Below are 20,193 nucleotides of genomic sequence, written 5' to 3'. Positions count from 1 at the left end.
CTGCCTTATGGGGCTGGCTGATACACTGCACATATCAGGTACTGCAGAGAGACAACTGTCCTAATGCATCAGTTTGGAAAATAATTCACTTTTTTTTTTTTTTTAATAAGGAGAAGAACAGAAAAATAGAAGTCTGTAAAGTAACAGTTGCTTCCATCAGGTGCTGTGCATGAGCTTAATTTTACTTCATGAAGAAGGCAGCCTTATTTCACACCTCATTCTTTTCCTCTCACTGCACTTTAAAGCTGAAATAAAAAGAAGCCCCAGAACCTCAACGAATTACTTGCTGACAACTTAACTACTCTGCAGCCACAAAATATGCAAACATAGTGGCTGTCAACACAGTGGTCTCGCTGCATATCCTAGAACAATATTTATTTACCATTACTCTCCATCCCCATAAAGTCCTACTCTCATGGGCAAAAGCAGGTAGGGAGCTGCTCAGAAAATGTAATTCTTCTATCCCTGTGCTGTTCAGGGCAGTTTTACACCCCCACAGTAAAACCCTCAGGAACACTTATTTCACAGTTCAGTTTACTTTCTAAATAATTTAAATCATTGTAATTGAAAATAAGATACAAGCAACCACATTTTTCTACAGTTTTATTGATGTAATCCTGGTGTGTGACTATACATCTCCATTCTGCTCATAGCTACAATGGCACTTCACTAGGATTGTTTTTGTAGTCAAGTTTCTTACAGTCTTCAGAAAACATATTTATAGACACCACTTACTGGATAAGTCCGATCATTCTAAACACTGTAAATCACTGGGACTTTTCCCTAGATAGTGCTACTTGAGGAAAAGGTCACACTACTCTCTTTAGATAGAAATTTGTAAAGGCAATTGAATTGAATTCACCTTCCAAAGAAAATAGGATTGTTAAAAATAGCTTCAAGAATTGGTATGACTCATTTAGGTCCCAGAAAAATCTATGACTGGCAAAGACATCTACAATTTGATACTGTACTTGATATTTTCATTACAACCAAAAGAATGTTTATGAAGAACTGAAATTAAACTTTTACATTGCTCTGAAAGATAAGCATTACCTTGAATTTTTTAGGGTTTTTTTTTAAAAAAAATTAGGGACTTTTTTTAACAGAAATTGCACTACCTTCCAAAAATATTGTAGTTATGGGGTAAGTGTTGACATCTGAAGAAAAAAATGCTAAAAGCATGCAACACTGATACCAAATTTTAGCAGATGACATTTTTAATTGAAAACTGACTCAAAGGATAGTACAAAAGAGTTTCTTCTCCCTAAAGGGATTTTCAGATGCAGGTACAGGAATAATAAGGGGATCTTCTCCAATGTGTGCATCACAATATGCCAATAAATCTGCTGCAGCCTTGGATACCTAATAGAGGTAGAAGAGAAGAGAGAACTACTGTAACACTTAATTCTGAACCAATCTAAATTGCATAAATATTTTTTCACAGAACAAATGATAATGTAAGCTATCATAAAACAAAGAGTAGATTGCTTTATCCTTTTAAATATTAGACACATCTCTCAATTTGCTCTTCCTAGGGCTAGTAATCCTTACACACTTTTTATCTAACATAGCGACATAGATGGTATCAATTGACATCATCCACATCAAGCTGTTCCTCTCCATCACAAGGAGGTCAGGAGCACATAGTTATTAAAACATTTATATGTTAATCACCCATAAGCAATAAGGATTCTCCTTGAAGTGTCTGTTTCTGTAGAGAAACCTGCTTCAGCTATTACTCCCATTCATTGGTTTTAAGGTTTTTCACACACACTCTCTCTCTGTCCTTTGTTCCTCTGGTGGCAAAATAAAAAGTTCTCTAGACACATGATCATGGGATTAAAAAGAAATAATAGATCACGAACAAAACTTGAACACCATGATTCATAGCTCTCATTTAAGCTAAATACTGCTCTTTTCAATGAAGCAAGACTAATGTCTTCTGCTCAGTAAATTACTATAAGTAGTTCTTTATTCACAGCATTCATTTAAACTTGAGCACTATCTTAATATTTTTAAATTTTATATTTTTTTACTTGTAAAATAAATAATTCTCAAGTCTCCAAGTTCAGAACATGGGTTTTTGCTTACTGAAAAGTCTACAAAAATACAAATACATACAAAAATATAGCAGTGTGTTCAATACTTGCAATGCAAGCTGTAAAAAATGAAATATTAAACCTTGTAATTTTTTCAGCTTTGTGCTGTAAGAATATTGGTGGCAGTAGGCCATAGTGATTCATTAATTTTTTCAAGAATTTAGAAAGTATACACAATTTTTTTTTTGTTCTGCTCGGTCAATAAGACATTCACAGCTATCTGTATCTCTTTACTTTGGTGAATTATTGGGTTTTCAATATTCTGGTAGTTGAAAAAATGAATTCTGGAGTCTTTACAAAGAAGTCTTTTCTTTGAGCACCATGACAGCTTGTCCCCCTTCCAACACCAAGGTCAGCATGTTTGCACAACTGGAGTGAAGAGAAGAAACAAATCACATTTCTGATATTTTTCTAGCAGGTGTTTCATCAGTGTTAGCTTTAAGCTTCCCCATGCCCTGCTTGTTTGCACATGGACCCAGCCCATAGCAGGCTTCAGATCAGACCTATGAAGTCAATGGGTATTGAATCAGAATTTGCATGAAATTTGAATGAACTTCTGAAGACAGTTACAGACTCTATTTCTTAATTTCTTTATTTTTAATTTCTGTATGCCTTTGTAGAATGCTTAAGCCTATGGAAAACATGTGGTTGGCACCCCACAGTGCCAACTATAGTATGGACTATCCCCCTAATGGAGGATATAAGAGTGTTAAGGTTATTTAAAATTAGTTTGTCTTTGAACTGGCCTGTAAGACAAAAGGGTGGCAAAGACACTACATGTGAACAGAAGGCTGTTGGGCACAGGTGAAACAGAAAACATAACATATCAGAAGAGATGTTCACAAGGACCAGTGCTTCTCAAGAAAGAAGCAGGTAAAACAAAAATGCATGGAAAGTTACAGACTTCAAAGTACAAAGGATTGTAATGATTTTCCTGTAATGATCTTGTTCGTTCCATGCATGGGTAAACAACATCAGCCCAAGTCTATTGCTTTTCATTCAATGGAAGAGAAGTACAATTTCAGACTTCATTCTTAAAAGGGATAAACCCAATAATATAATTTCCTGTTTCTCTACATATTGTTGTGCTTTGATACAATATAATAAACAAAAGGGAGTTTCACTAGAAAAAGCTCTACATGCATTTTTGTATCTAACTTATCCTGAAATGCTGGTAGGAAAGTTGTGAAGCAGAGCAATGCATTTCACAGAATCACCTGGGTTGAAAAAGACCTTTGAAATTATCAAGTCCAGCCTTTGACCTAATACCACCTTGTCAACTAGACCATGGCACTTGGTGCCACATCAGGGATGGCAACTCCGCCACCTCCCTGGGCACCCCACTCCAATGCCCTCTCACCCCTTTCTGTGAAGAAAAACCCTTCTTTCAATGTCACAGTGTTTAAGTCACATTTCAGTTTGCTTTTAAACAAACCATAGTACAATTTATTTAAAAACAAACCTGCAACAAGAAACTGAGAAATATGATCATTGTCACAAACTAAACCCACACTAGACCATATATTTTCATCCTTTAAACAAATAAAAGATTTTGAGGGGAAAATTCTTCCCACTGGGATTACAGGAGTCATAAAAGTGAATTATAACCATTTCTTCACTAAAAGTAGAGTAACTTAGGCCTGCACAGTGGAATAATGACCATTCACAATAGGGAGTTAAACGAGCTGATCACAGTCCAGGAGCGATGAAAACACGAGTTCCTGCAGTTGTGAGTGGTGTTGGCAAAGTCAGACCTGTGGCCCAAAAAACAGCAAAATACAATACTGCCTCCAGCAAGTTTCCTGCTCAGTGTCATTATTGGGAAGAGCAGTGGTGGAAGGCCTGTGCACTGAGCGTAGCACCAAGGCTCCAGCAGGGATGGCTGCTTTGGTACAGGCAGCACCCAGAGGTGTGGGCTGTGCTGTACATGTTGGTGTGCTGATTGTCCCACTGTGCTATGGAAAGGGTTAAATGGAGCCCACTCTAGCGTAGCTTTTACTCGCCTTTGGGGTTATTTGTAGCCCAACGTTGCTGGACAGCTTCAAAATTGCTCTTCCTAAGAATTAAAATAAATGCATGTGATTTGAATATTCAAATGAAGCTAACACATTTATCATGTCAGCTTTACTACTAATATGGCTTGGTCTGCAAATTCAAAGTAATTTATACATATTGCAGAAATGGCTAAAGAAAAAAATCAGACTCCAGTTTGATTGATGAATTCTATCAGGAAGTTAACATTTCATTCTTAAAAAATCTTTTAAGGTGTATAGATTAGAAGAGATGGAGTAGATAGGTAGCACACTGATCTCACATTTTGTAGAATTACTTTTACTCTCTGTAGCAAAAACCACATCTGGTTATCAAATTAACAAAAGGGAAAAACAAATTTAACAAAACACTCAATCCTGGTGCTTTAAAGAATTAGTCTCAGGAGGACTCTGAAATTTTACCATTACATTTCAGATTAGCAGAGGTGATAAAAACTGCCATAGTTAGAACATCCTGTTAGCTGCACTAATAATTATAAGCTTCAGTGACAGGGCAAAAGGCTGCAATTATGATGTCTTCTGCCTTGTCATGGATTGTGACTAATTACCATCATTGCTACAACACCCACTCTGCTTATCCTTTACATCTAAAACAAAGAGATTCACACACATTTATTGGCATTCTCACTGTTTATCTCCCAACACTATTCAGGACCAGTTAGGAATACTTCCTATCTTCCTAAGGAAAAAGAAAATGGAATGGTAACTGATATACCAAGTGTCTTAAATGTCAGAGCACTCTTGCTTTTCTGCTTGCAAAGAGAAGATTAAGTAGTGCTTTATTCTGAGAACAACTCTGATAAACACCAATACTACCTTTGCTTTCTCAATTTTACTGCTAGCATTTTTAGAAGACACATCACACAGAGGTGTGTCACAAGGCCACTGTTCATCTGATTTACTTCGATTGTTCCTACCTAGGAATATGCATTTTCAGCTTCCTCCTTACTTCTGTTATAACTCTAGCTGTTCTTTTGCCAGGTAAGACAGGTTCAGTCATGATCCTTCTGGGATTCCTATTACGAAAAACCCACAGTAATCCTCCTTCCAACTACTGACCAGTAACTCTGTCCTCCTCTTTCGAGTCATCCTGTTTCTTTCTCACCTCAGCAGCGAGTTGTGTGTAGAACTTCAGAACACAGCACTGCTTTGCTGCTCTGACTGGCTAGAGGACTTAAGAGGACTCCTTAAATTAGTTGGAAAATCCAGAACACAGTGTGAAGTCAGCAACTATCAACCTACTTTTAACTACAACATTCTAATTGTGCAGACCCAACTCTTGCTGGTTACAGCAGCTACTGTGCTTGGGAAACAAAGTGCCTCTGCAGTAGAAAAATAAACAGAAACTTCTGATTTCCCCAGTCAATAACACAGACACCTCTTCAATCTTGGTAATGTGGTCTTGCCTATTGTGGCAATAACAACTTGGCTATAGTTATTTGCAAAATAGATTTAATTAAATTATTTGGAAAGCCCTGATCTTTTATTAAATGTCTAACTAGTTTAATCAGATGCAAAACACCAGAAAAAAAAGGAAGCAAGTTCATTTATCTGCCTTTACAGTGATGATTTGAGAACTTAAAATCTCCTGCTGAAACCACTGGAAAGCCTCTTGGTAAAATTTGGCTGTGCTGAAACACACACTTAAGTGATTCAAGATTAAAAAGCCAAGCAGATTTTAAAGGAATAAAAAGCAAATCAACTGCTTCTTACAATCCCTCATATGCTTGTTCGAAGAAATTCTAGAAATCAAGGCATTTTTTAAAAAATTTAGAAATTTTAGAAATCAAGGCTATATTTTATATTAGTATAGGAACCCTCTGAAATGTCAGATTTTCTTTGGTGTGCTCTTGGTCCCAGGCTGTTTCAAAAGGCAAACTAATTGCACTTTCAAGCTACCTGTTTTTTAGGTCTGCCACATTTGCTAATAACTGTGTTCTTTTTAATTAAATTGACTGTAAAAACAACCTGTGTCTTTCTTGCAGCTATGTCTTTCTTACATTCATAATTAAGAACGTTATACACCCACCTAATGAAGCTATTTGCATAACTGACCTAATGATGTGGGACATGACAGTTATCACTGCATATGTGGAAGCAGGTTTAAGACAATCCACTAAGTATCAACAATTTCAAATGCCAATAAACTGGACCATATTTTTCCAACCCTTTCCTCTGCCACCCACACCCTCCCCTGCCAGCTCTGTTCAGGCAGCTGCAATAGGACCTGAGCTGGGACAGACCAAGGCAGACCTTCTTTTACTGCAGGAAACAAACACCTGTCCCTGTGAACAGGAATTATTCTTATTTGGAAACAGGAATTTGTGACACACTAAGAAATAGAGAAACTACTTTTGCAAATTCAATGGTCTTACAGACATTGCTAAAAACTGCCACAAAACTGAAAACTGAGTGACTGAAATTTCTTTTTACATATGAGCAAGACTGACCACTCATGCAATTGCACTAATGTATATGAATTGTAAATACTACTTTTCCAGCTGGTGAGTTTGTGATCTGAGGTTATTTTAAAAATCCTAAATATATACTATGCCTGCACTGACTGCATGCAGACTTTTAGCACACAGGATGGATGGACAAATAGACTGCATTAAGACTACATGAAGATTTTAATGTACAACATTTCTAAATTATCCTACTGACATAATAATCTCAGTTATAGTTTGCAAAAACTCAGTTACAGTTTGCAGAGAACTGGGTCATTTCAATGCATTACTTTTTAAAGATGGAAAGACTAAAAACTTCTTCCATGTAGAGACTGGATTTTTTATCAAAATAAGTATTCCCTATATTCAGAGGCAAAGAGCAAAATAAATGAGCATTGCTTTCTTAAAAGGTTTTGTGGCATTATTAGCTTCTAGGTGCTTGGTATTTCACAAAATTTTAGCCTAGTGGAAAGCAGAATGACATGCAAGAATAATCCACAGGATTTTTTGGTTAAAAAAAATTAAAACCTCTGTTTAATAGTGCCTCTAATGATAATATTTCATGTATTTAGAGGTATGATGAAACCAAATCTTCACATGCAACATGTTATCAAGTGTGAAGAATCATAACTTTGCACACTGCAATCATACACATTCTTTGTGCAATGATGCGTGCACTAAAACTAAACAAAGCAAAGCAATTCAGCCTGTGCCATCATTATTCAAAAATTTTGCAATACCTTAAACACTTATTCCAATTCTTAAAGGAGAAAAACCAAGAAACCAGAGCTGCACTTAAATTCAGCTACAGATGACAAAGAAGAACACCTGTGCACCTGCTGGCTGATTTTAAGTATTTCACAAAGTACTGCTTTTGACAAATGTAACAGACACTCACACAGCAGCAGGCTTGAAGACAGGCTTTGGAAATTGCTTCACTAGAACCCACCAGTCAGTATGTAACCCACAGTACTGAATATTGTTTAATTGCTCAATGCAGATTCTTGATTTCTGCATTATTAAAAGCATGCTGTTCCACAAACTAGTCAGTGAATTAAAAGTATCAACAATAAGTCTAAGTTTACCTTTATTCTATCCATGTATGCTTCCATTTTTAATTGCTCCACAGCTTTCCTGGCTTGAGAAATACTGGTTGTACTGTTTGACACTAGTTCCTTCATTTTGTTTTTCCTGGAAGAGACAAAGTGGAGACCATTTAAAGAAGGGGTGGGAAATGCAGCAATCACTGAGAGGAGTTATCTGAACTCTACCCAACCCATTGCCCACCACATCAGCACTGCCAGGCTGTTGGTCACGAATACACAGCAGACAGCTTTTATTTCTGTTCTCTTGCTCCATGGCACTTTTTTGCATGACATATTTGCATCCTCAATCGTCAGCATTCTGCCTGAATCCTGCAAATGACATACAAATGCAGAGCACATGACCATGACTTCAGTGTGAAAATGGTTGCCCTGGTTCACGTTGCCAACGCAGAACAGCTGCTCACAAACAGACCTTGCAGGCATTGCACAGTTTGGCTCCACGCCCCAGTTACACCTAGAAACATCAAAACAAGCTCAGAAATGTGTGCAGTGGAAACGAATACCACACTGCTCCCAACAAGCATCAGAGAGAAATTGTAAGGTAGAGAATGAGTCAGAATTCTGACTATCAATGAAAGAAGTTTAGAAATGAGGTAACAGATTAAGAAGAAATAATGCAGTGGTTTCCAATGTTTAGCTTAGACATCCCCAGCAAAGTGCAAAGGTGACTAAACCCATTACAGTACACTGCCCAGGACAGGAATGCTTTACTTCTTAAGGGATTTGCAGCTCTTGGGAAGGGACATCTAGGTAAGGTATGTCAGCGTTTGGTTCTGTTGCACTGCTACTCCCTGAGGGATGAGGTGTAAATCAGCTCAATATCCAGCAGTCCTCAGCACTGTTACCAAATGAGTAGAGACACATTCAGACCTTGACTAAATTACAATATTATTTATGCCAGAGGTGGTCTGTGTGTTAGACCCCCTTGTGCTGACACCTCTACACAGCACTGGTCCAGCACAAGGAACAGTCACTATTTTGAAGTCACTGGAGGTTGGACCAAGGCCACATGGAAAGATGATGGGCTACAGATGTCCTAGGCAGGTCGCAGACTAGCTGTACTACCTAGTAAGATGATGCTGAGGTTCCAAACAGGCAACATTCTCCTGTGGTCCTTACCACAAGTGCCACCTGCAGCCAGATTAGTCTGGCACCAAGCCTCAGAAGCCAATGCAAAGTTCAGCAAAATGCAAAGGACATGGGGTGTGAGAGGCAGATGGGACACAGGAGAAAAACACACACAAGGAGGCATTTTGCACTGCTGCTAAAGCAGTTTTAGGCTCAAGCCTTTCAAAATGGATACTTCCAGCTTATTTCTGGATAAGAAGCAAATGCCTAGAACCACACAAATTTCCTTTCTTGAACCTTGATAGCTTACCTGATCTAGTCACTGGGGTGTAAGATACAAACAGGAAATAAAGTAGGATGCTGGAAATGCTCTTGTAAAAAACCTGTATGTAAAATGTCCCTGTTAGACTCAAGAGAAATACACAATCCATTGTACAGAAAGAATGGAGGAATAATTTTTTAACTACTTTTATTCTGCAAAACACAAATGCTCAGAGACAAGGCAAAGACAGTTGTTTCTTCTCACAGCCTGGTATGAAACAGACTGTTTCTAAAAATCAGTAACCTGTGCTGTAAAACAGGATGGTGGAACACAAATGCCATGGTGAGCCATGCTCAACAGTAATTTGAAGAAACAATATAACCTTTTTCTTTCAGGTCTAGTATTATTCAAGGCAGGGAAATGCTACTTTAAAATATATTAATTGTGCCAAACAAAACAAGAGCTTTAACATATGCCAAGACAAAGAACAGGTTTTCTGCCTATACATGTGTCATTTGAATGTAACACAAGTTTCCCCCTTGAGTACTCTGATGAAATAAAATCATGTCAGAACACAGCAGGTTCTTTGTCTTCATCTTTGTTTACCATTTTTTAACTCATATTCCTCACAAAGCAAAGGACTGAATACATGTGGAGGAACTGGCTTTGCATAAAATGCCATGTACCGTAGAAAATCCACAACCAAGCCACAGCCTCCTATCAGTTTTGAGATGTGTTTTGACTTGCAGTGGAAAGTCAAACAGCAGAAAGGATACAAGACATTCACAAAAGAAGAAAGTTCTGAATTACAGCTCATCTCTGAACTTTATGTTTGGCTCAATCCCCTCACTTTTAAGTATCAACCTACCCATAAAAATTAGAATAAACACGTCTAGCTTTGTTTACAAAATGATACCCTCACAAGAGTAAATCATTTAAATTTTATCATCTACACATCTACCTTACTAATGATCACAAAGCCAAAAAAAGTCAAAGTAGAGGCCCTTCTACATTTGCTACATACATTTAAATTAAACTGAATTAAGCAACTGCGACTCCTTGAACAGTCCAGAGAATTCCAAATCTCCTAATTTTTTCTGGCAATTCATTCACTCATACTGTAAAAGCTACAAACATTAGTGTTAGACAATTTGAACTCTGCTGACTACAACAAAGTTGGCAATAACACAGGTCATAGTACTTCCAGCCAGTGTTTAAGCATTTACAGAATAAGGGTTAAGTCCAGAGCAGAATTTTGAAAAGGCTATTAGGCATAAAAATGCTTCTAAAAATTCAAACCATGTTTCTAAAGCAATGCCACAAAGATAATATATCCTTACCTATATTCTAAAACAACAAATAGGAACATTTAAAAAAAGAAAATATGTATCTTGCCTAGTAAAGCATTTCACAGTATCAGAAAACAACCAGAATATGAGGCTTCATAAAAAAATAACTTTAAAAACAAAAAAAGTCTGGCACTAGGCATTTCAGACACTGGAGAAAATTTCCACTTACCCCCAGCAAGAGGTTTGTTTATATTCTGAAGCATAAACATTTGTTCTGTTCCAAATCCTGTTCCAACCTTGGCCTTTACATGCATTTAAATATTTAACTACTGTATCTCTGGAAGTGTTTAGCATCCATTTAAGTATTTAATTTCAATTTTTTACAGACAGGCCTGGTTCCTTAACTTTGTGAGGCTGACTTCTCCTCACATACCAAGTTACACATACCTCTACCTTCTCTCACTCTCTGCAAACACATTACGTATCTGTGCATCATTTAAGGCCCTGCTACATGTGGTGTGATGATGAAAATGAGAATTGCACTCACTTTCAAACCAGGCTTTGATAAAGGTCCTTATTGCACACATAGCTTTGTAGTGGCACTTGATTCTGCTCTCCTTAGGATCTATGCTAATAACCTTAAACTTAATATTATTTAATGAAATAAAATTGTTACTTAGAAATAAAGCTCTGGAGAGAACAGAAATTTTAATTACAAGAGAATCTATTACACACCCATTCTCTGGAATGTGAGGAAGCCTCTCCTTCAAACACCCTCTTGCAGGATGTGTTTCGTCTGAGGCTGCAGCCTGACATGTGGATCTCATCCTCTCTCTTAAGATGAAACCTCTTAAACTGTCCAAGTATTCTCTAGGCCTTTATTCCCACAGGAAGACACATTTATCTTTATATTGTACCTGGGTGGGCAGTCTACAGGAGCATGGAATGGTTTATATTGGAAGGCCCCTGCATTGAGCAGGATCATCTACTATAACAAGTTGCTCAGGGTCCTATCCAGCTGACCTGGAATGTTTCCAGGGATGGGGCATCCACCACTTCTCTGGGTAACCTGTTACTGTGTTTCTCCACACCCACCATAATTTTTTTCCCCCTTATATCTAGTTTGAATCGACCCTCTTTTAGTTTAAACCCATTACCCTTTGTCCTTCCACAACTGGCCCTGCTAAAAATTCTGTACCAGTTTTTCTTTTAACCCTCTTTTTATTACTGAAAGGCTGCAATAAGGTCTCCTAGGAGCCTTTGCTTCTCTAGGATGAACAACTCTAACTCTTTCAGATATTCCTCATAGGAGAGGTGCTCCAGCCCCTAGATATCCTAGTGTCCCTCCCCTGGACTCGCTCCAACAGGTCAGTGTCCTTCCCATGCTGGGGACCCCAGAGGTGGATGCAGTGTAGGGTCACACCAGAGCTGAGTAGAGGGGCAAAATCACCTCCCTTGACCTGCTGACCACATTGCTTTTGATGTTTAAAAGGAGCAACTCCTCCCCATCGTTTGAATTACCTAAAACCCCTTGAACCAGAAATTCTCAGCTGGATTTGCTCATTCCTGGCTGTTTTTACGGTGGATCAATACAGGCACACACACAGGTCCTGATAATCCCTGTAGTTACAGTAACTGTGCTATCGAGCAGCCTACTTGCAGTCTACATGTTACTGCTGCAGCCAGCAGACCTGGATTATACAGGAGCTCATTTATCCAGCGCAGTTTTGTGCAGCACACCCAGTTCATTGACCTGGTCTCCGTTGACTCCTCTTTTTAGGGGAACACCGACCACGCTAGCAAAAAACAGTGACAGCAGCTACACAGCCTTTTTTAGCCAAACAGCTTCTGCTGACTGGCACCCCACACCAGACAGCCCTTTCCTAAAGCATCACTCCTGAAAGCTGCACATTGACAGCCTCCCTGCCAGCTGCATTTTCTGGCGTTTTGTTTACCTCACTTCATCCTTTTTCTGGGTGCATGTAACTCATGTGTGCCGAAGTTCCTTATTTCCCAGGCTCCTAAAAATGCTTGCGAAGAGCAGCTTTTCCTTTTTCGTTTTTATAATGGATGATTGTACCCAACAGCACTTCAAAGGCAAATTTATCTTATGATAATGCAGAAAGCTGCATAAATATTTGCAGGTATAGCTTGATGCTGCATTGGGGTAAGGAGTGCAACCCTCACTTACTAAACATTATAAATGCTTGTTAGTAAAATGCAGAAAAAGTCTAAAAACTTGCATAACACAGAAGCAAAACTGAATTTTCAAGCTCTTTGAGATGGATTTCTATAAGTATCAACGAAGAAAAGATGCAATTTCCCCCCATCTAGCTCCAAGTACAATCTTAAAATGCCATACCATAAAAGTGACCTCTCGAATTCAATCTAAAAAGCCCTAAACCAAATTGCTGCCTTAATCTAAAGTGATGGACCTGAAATTACTCGATTAAAAAACCAAGGGTTGACAACTCTGAAGAACACCTCCCACACAAGCTCTGTACTTCTTGGACCACACAGCCTAATAGGAAAGTTAACCCCATCATTCAACTAAGTCCCAGTGACATTAGTGGGAATCATCCCTGGATAATGACCTGTAAATCACATCCTAAATTGAGGAAAGATCATCACATTTCATTATCCACTTGCAGGAACATAAACAGCAAAATTTACAGCCTCGTGGCTGTTCAATGCCAAACTGGTATACTGAAGAAATTAAAAGATAAACAAACAAACAAACAAACAAACAAAAAGAAATTGAAAGAAACCCAACTTCCTCTGCTATCTCAGTTCTTACTCTAAGATTTACAGCAACTGATGTACCTCAGTAAAGAGAGAGGGAGGCTAAGGAATCCTTTTCTTTCTCTATCTCATGGCTGCACAAAGGAAAACAAGAAAATTACTACAGCTTTTCACTCCATCTCCTAAAGAGAAGCTTAGTAGTACAAGCAGAAATTATTAGACTAAAGACAACGATTGTTTACGATAAGGAAAGAATGCAATTTTCATACCATAAACGTGGTGACTTTGAAAATAACTTCTCATCTAACTGCAAATCAGCGAAACTCCAACAGCTCAGTTCTCATCTAACACATACAGTCCTATATCGAGTCCATTGCAAGTTCCAAAAATTCTTGCTGTCATACCCAAATTTTTACTCAAAAATATGATCTTCCTTCTCAACATTAAAAAAATCAAAGGAAACAATGGCTGAACTAATGTGATATTTCCCATAGACAATATTTTCGTGCAGTATTATTTATCATCAGCATACAGGTTACGTGAACATATAGCCCAGCTAACCATCAGATTTGGAAAGTCTGAAGCAGAAAGATTATTCCTGGCTACTGTTTTACCCCTTTAGCTAATTTTGAAAGCTAGCTGTGAGCTTTCAAAGAAGTACACAGGGAATTTTGATTATTCTACTTGAACCCCGCTTACACCTATGTGAACAGAATTGTAACCCACAAGGTAGGGAGAGCGCCTGCGGGAAGCTCGGCACTGCATCTCCTGCAGGGCAGAAGCGTTTTTCAAGTTGTTATTCCGAGTTTTCTGTCTCACTGCACTGCCCTAATGGCTCTGCTGTGCAGCAGCTCCCAGCGCCACACATCAGCGATTACCGCCAGCAGCAGCCGGGCAGCGGGAGTTGTTCCTCCCTCAGCGCCAGCCAGTCCGCAGGAAAAGCGGACACTTCCTTGAGCCTTCGCCCCAGGCAGCTGGCGGAGGAGGAAGGAGCACGCCGGGCAGAGACCCCCTCCCCGCCGCCCGCGGGATACCTGGGCTCGGGGCGGGTTCTCGGAGAAGGATGTTCCCCGCCGGTGCCAGCGACAACGGAGCCCAAAGCCCGACGCCGACTCCTGCGGATAACCGGGAAACTCCGGCTCGCGCGGCCGCCGCCTGCCCTCGTCTATCCGCAGCAGCCCACGGGAGCAGCGGGCGCGGCCCCGAGAGTTTCCCAGGACACCGGCGCCCACCGCGGCCACGGCGAAAGCCCCGCGCGGAAACCCCGACCCGCCCTGCGCTGGGCGCCCCTCCCGGCACCTTCTCCCGGCCGGCCCCCGGGCACTCCCTCCCGCTGTCCCTCCCTCGGTCCCTCCCGCTCTCCCTCCCTCGCCGTGAGGGGCGGCCGTGGCACATGGCGCGGCGGGGCGGGGCGGCCGCAGGCCCCGCTGCCACCGCCCTCACGCTCGGCCTGCCTCCGGCCCTCCCCGTTCCTGCCGCAGCCGTCTCCTGCCCCGGCTCCAGCTGGCGCTAGGGAGCGAGGGATCATCCAGCTATTCTCAAAGAGAATCACAGATCACAGAAACAAAGTCAATTCGGTTGGAAAAGACCTCTGAGATCGAGTCCAACCTTTGATCGAACACCACTCTCTCAACTAGACCGCGGCGATAAGCACCATATCCAGTCTTTCCTTAAATACATCCGGGGACAGTGACTCCAGCCCCGCCCTGGGCAATCCATTCCGAACTTTAATCACCCTTTACGGGAAGAAATTCCTGCTACTGTCGAAACTGAACCTCCCCTGGCACGGCTTGAGGCCATTCCCTCTCATCCTATCACTCGTGACCTGGGAGAAGAGTCCGGCCCCTACCTGGCTACAGCCTCCTTTCCACTGGTTGTAGAGAGCAATCTTTACTCTTCTCCAGGCTAAACATGCCCAGCTCTTGCAGCCACTCCTCACAGCACCCGAGTTCCCTTCACCAAGTTAATTTCCCTCCTCTGGACACACTCAGTGTCCTTCCTGAACTGAGGGGCCCAAAACTGAGCACCGAACACTCAAGGTGCAGCCGCAGCAGTGCTGTGCACAGTAGTCGCTGCCCTGGGCCTGCCGGCCACACTATTGCTGATCCAGGCCAGAATGCCATTGTCTCGCCTTGTCAAGGCTAGTAGTACGTCAGAACAATCCTATTCAGCTTCACAGATCAATTTTTATATGCTTCTCCCTATAAAAGCTGTATGGATCAGCAACATTTAAAAGTGCCAATCAACATTTTTAACTGAAAATTTTGTCAGCCGTGATAACCTGTTGGCAGGATCACCAGAGTCTCGTTAATTTTTTCCCTAGTAAGATGGCTGTTCCCTCTGGAGGGATGTATGTTCTCTCCTACCTGCCCTCGGCACTTTTTCTCATTCCATCATAATGGAGCAGAATTTCCAAGCAACATTTGTTTTCCATATGGAAGAGATCGAGGAAGAGCCCTATTTTTAAAAGGTGCTCTGGAACAAGGGCAGCCTTTTCTGAGTCAATGGCTTTTGGGGTAGGAGATGCAACAGGAATAAGGTAAACATCACTAAATATACATAGGTATGTTCACAAGCCTCCCATAACTAGAGTTCCAGAAACTGATGGAAACCTCAGTGGCCTACGCTGCTGCTCTTTCATTCATGTTCAACTACATCCTCAGTCGACAAAAGGCCTCATTTCATAATGTAAAAGGGATTTACATGCTGTTAGACAATGGCACATTAGATGGTTCCAATCATGAAACTGTTGTCATCGGTTTTTACTGCTGGATTCTAACAATTTTATGACTTAAGCCATAATATAAAGGTGGGAAATTAGCTGTTTTAAAATGTATTTTCATCATATAATACACAGGTCTTTCTTTTAAATTGTCTTCTTTTAAATCTGCAAACTTTTACCTTCCACCACAACCAAGAGTCTCCGCTACAGGTTCTAGAGGCAATAACCATAGAGCTAACACAAATTTCTATTCCTTGAATTTACATGAACTTGGCTCTAAACCACATTTCATTTTTAATCCTTTTTCAAAATTATGAAATACCAAACAGAGCCTATTACAGAAAACCTGATGCAGAATCAGTGCCTTTCAGACCCCACTCCAGAGCAGTAATGGCAAATAAATCTCTAAACAGCAGTCACTTGTCACTCGTTTGTAACTTAATACAGCAACAAAGTAAAAAAAGGTGTCTGTAAGTACAGAGGCTTAAATATTCCAGTGGGTATTTTTCAAGGCAGGCAGAGCTTTTAAATAGTAATTGTTTGATCGCTTTTGTAATAGAGTAGCAGCATATGGAAGTGTGACTTCCATTTTCATATGCAAGAAGGAAAAAAACCCAAGACAGCTTTAATCAAAAGAATTCATGAAGAAATTAAAAGGTAAACTAAATATTTGTTAGTAGTAAGCCAGGTACTATTTCCCCCACCACTCCATGGTTATCTTTTACTATTATTATAATATTTTTGCTTAATTCAGTTCTGTCTTTTTTTTTTTTTTCCTTCTGTTCATTGTCATGGGTTTGTCTAAGCAGTGGATCTCTAAATGCAAGATCAGAACTCCCTTTCAGTAATGGGTTGGAACACAACACAAGTGAATATCCAGCAATTGCCTCCCCTTTCCTTTTTCTCCATGTCTCTCCACTATCAGAACATCAAGGTCTGGATTTAACACAGAATCCTGCAATCAGATAGACAGGCCTTTCCCCATGAACCTCTCCCAAACCCTGGCTTCCAACAGGAAGAGCCTCACATACTGTCAGATGCCTCCCCGAGATCCCAGTCTACCAATTTCCACCCCCCCTCTTTCTGAGAATTCAGAGAGAAGTTGCTTTTCTGCCTTTGCAGCTCAGACAGATTTTCAGTGAGAAGGCAGATGGAAGGAAGGGGAATGTCTCCACTTTGAAAGCCATCATTTAATCCAAATTCTAGTCATGCATCCTAGGGGAAGGAAGGACATGTGCACACATGTGCAAAGTGATATGCCTAGTTTCCCACTTCCCATCTCACATTCCCCCCACCTTCAGTTAGACAGACACAAGATGTAGTCCATAAACAGAATTTTCCCACTCCATGATTTTTAAAATACGAAGGACAAGGGAATCAGCAGAAACTGATCTGGAGCAAGGTGTGAAAGATTCCCTAAAAGAAGAAAGATGCAACTAAGCCAAAAACATGTTTCTAATCATCTCAAAATGGTTTGATACAAAGATCTGTTTATTACCCAACAATGTGACAGTGTATATACAAATACAGTGTGGAATGTGACATTTACAGGAAATTTAAGTACATCATGCACAGACACTATTGCAATGTTATTTTAATAGTTCCAGAATATCAAGCTGAATAAATATTCCTTGCTTCAAAAAATCATTTTTACTTTTACATAAAAATATATAATATTGCACTCTTTACAAGGCCAGCAGTTTTGCATATTGGTTTGTAACAAGTGGAATTCTACTTTATAAAAAAATAAGCCTTTGTGAGCAACACCCCAAAACAGGGAGCACAAATGCACCCCAAAACCACAATGTTTGTCTTTTTCTCTTAAACAAAGCACATCACATTAACATGAGCCAGGAAGCTTTTCAGTCTGTATGTGGACCTTACATTAACATTTAGACAGCAAAAAATATGACTACAGCCATCCCATACAATGCTGCTACAATAATATGCAGTTTAAAACTCAATCCATACAGTGTGCAGCCACTTGCTTAATTGAACCAATGATGAGCCTTTGTGTCTTGAACTATGAGAACATTTTTCTTAAGTTTTTCTAGTTTGAAAAGTTCTTCAACCAGGAAGTCGCAAGAATTTCTGAAGACTATCTGGAATTTTCAAAAGAAGTGTAAAGATTGCGTGTGCGTCACCTTCGTCACGACCTGACAATTTAATGTAAAGTGTTCTGAAAGCGTATGAGCCTTAAACATGAGAAGATACAGCAGTTTGAATGGCAATAGCAGGACATGTCAGTGATAAAAAAGCAAAGCAATTTAAAAGGAAAATGTAACTACATCAGACTTGCGTAGCATTCTTGCTTTACCATTCGCATGACTAGTAGGCACTCAGTCATGGTGCCAGATTTAGAGGCCTTCAAATCCATCAACTGAAATACTAATTTTTCATGTGGCCTAAGATGTCAAATTTGTTAAGCCGTTCATGACAGAGGCTTATTTTTTCCCCCTCGTAAAATAGCACCCAGGAACACACAAGAGATTTGCACAGCGTATCTGTGTGAACCTTTCCAGATCATCTGAAGCTTATGAACATTGATTATTCAAGCAGTTAGATTCAAACATTTTACAGTGTATTGAACCTCAATGACACTGGAACAGGAGCACATCTGTGCCTTCTTTAACACCTCTTTTTAGAGCTCTGGAAGATAAGCTGTGCATGTACATAATAGATGTTCTGTCACAGAACTGGGAGAGCCAACTATCACAAACAAAATTAGGGAATTCACACTGCACTGTGATCTAATCATTGTTTCACGATGCCATGAGGTGTCTACCCATCACTAAGACGAACATTTTATTGTCGTCTGTCACAAAGACTATTCCACTAACAGAGAAGATGGCAAAAATTACAAATATAAAGATAGCAGAAATTTGATTTTTAGAATTACGATACCATAAGACGGTGCAAAAAGCACCTACTAAGTTCTTGCTTCTCAAAAAAAGCAATTTTAAATGGTTGTTGATTTTTAAGTTTTGGATTGCTTATCCCAGAGCTAACCATATCACGCTCAACTAATCAGATATACATATGCTGACATTTGAATAGATATTTACAGAATTTGATGCTGCTGATATTTTACATACTAAGAGGGGGAATAAGCATAATAATTTTTTTTAAATACTTCCGCACAAGAAGTGATTTAAAAAAATACTGTTGGTGTTTTATATTGCAGCATTGAGCATTTCTTAGTCACTTTGCTGGCATTGGATATGACCAGAGCTTCCTGATGACCTGGATATGCTTCAAGTTTGTGCATGCACATATGCAATCTTACAACCACCTTAGGCTGCTCTTTAAAAACAAGCCCCACCTGTTCAGTCATTCTAGGGACATTCAAAGTACTTCAAAGTCCAGTTAAATAAGAGTTCCTATAACCTATTTGGATTAAAGTGCATCAGAGACATGAGTTAGCAGCAGGCCCTGCCGTCACCCAGCTGCGTAGCTGCTGAGGAAGGAGTAGAACATGGGCAGCTTCAAGCGCTGCTGGTCCTTGCGGCACCAGGCAATTACATTCCCGTCACTGTTAGCCGTGAACAAGTGATGGCCGTCACAGGAAAACGTAAGGCTGCAAAAGAAGGATTTATATTTATACCAAATGTGGCTATTCATAATGCTAGAAGACATTAAAAGCCCATGAGAATTCAGCCAGCAAAGATGAGCTGTCAGGGGAGGCCCAGTGCCTACGTTAACACAGCAGTACATGCTAAGTTTGCATACACCTGCTTACCCATTTGTGGGCTGAACTGTAGCTTTGGCCAGCACTTCAACATCCCCTGCAGTTTAACACTCATTTCTTTGCAGTGTCACAGGGCAAAGGGCAGGATTAGTAGCAAAATCCTACACTCTTCCCTTCTGTTTTTGAAAGGAAGGATTTTCTGCAACAGAGCTCTGTGCCCTCTGAACTTGCTTTGCTGACAAAGGCAGAAACTAAATCCATCAGATTTCATGACACAGCACAGGACTTTTGTTCAGATGGGCATTTCCTGAGCTGTAACAGGGCTGGTAAATCCCTTCACAGTCATGCCATGGGTAATGCTAGAGAGCATGAAGGTCAGCATCCATTTACTGTCACATTTAAGCAGGAAACTTTAAATTATTCAATAGCTACTAAATTGTTATCAAGAAGCTTTGTGAAATATGCCACTTAAAGGAGGTAACAAGGACAATAACTGCTATCAGACAATCTTTTTAATTTCTAAGATAAAATGGTAGCTTGGATTTTAAATGGTATTTTACCAACAGTCAAAACAAAAAATTTTCAGAGTAATTTGTTACTATGCTAACATTAAGATAAAATTTTGGCATAACTCTAAGACCTTTGTGCAGACTACCGTACCACTGGGGATATCAGAGACTCAATCCTTTCACCACATTCTGAAAATTTAGCACGAGAAT

The 20,193-nt window shown here is 40.0% G+C and overlaps 1 protein-coding gene across 11 annotated transcripts in view; it reads right to left on the bottom strand.

The window, feature by feature from the left end:
* Positions 1–586: 586 nt before the first annotated feature.
* Positions 587–20,193, bottom strand: part of LOC111926851 (guanine nucleotide-binding protein G(I)/G(S)/G(O) subunit gamma-4) — a 94,583-nt gene continuing 74,976 nt past the window's right edge. For 4 of the 11 annotated variants that reach the window (XM_086877767.1, XM_086877768.1, XM_023923592.2 and 1 more), the window contains one exon: positions 17,257–19,363. In XM_086877767.1, coding sequence (XP_086733893.1) covers positions 19,225–19,363 — 139 coding nt within the window. In that variant the 3' untranslated portion in view covers positions 17,257–19,224. Of the gene's footprint in view, positions 1,363–7,682; positions 7,789–7,884; positions 8,013–9,081; positions 9,155–14,098; positions 14,186–14,913; positions 19,364–20,193 lie in introns of those variants that run through there. The other 7 variants (XM_086877770.1, XM_023923599.2, XM_023923597.2 and 4 more) reach the window with 7 other exon arrangements.

The sequence above is a fragment of the Cyanistes caeruleus genome, chromosome 2 (genome assembly GCF_971803275.1).
Source record: "Cyanistes caeruleus chromosome 2, bCyaCae1.hap1.1, whole genome shotgun sequence".
Taxonomy (NCBI): Eukaryota; Metazoa; Chordata; class Aves; order Passeriformes; family Paridae; genus Cyanistes; species Cyanistes caeruleus.
Note: the sequence above shows the minus strand (reverse complement) of the source record. Positions and strands in the feature narration are given on the sequence as shown.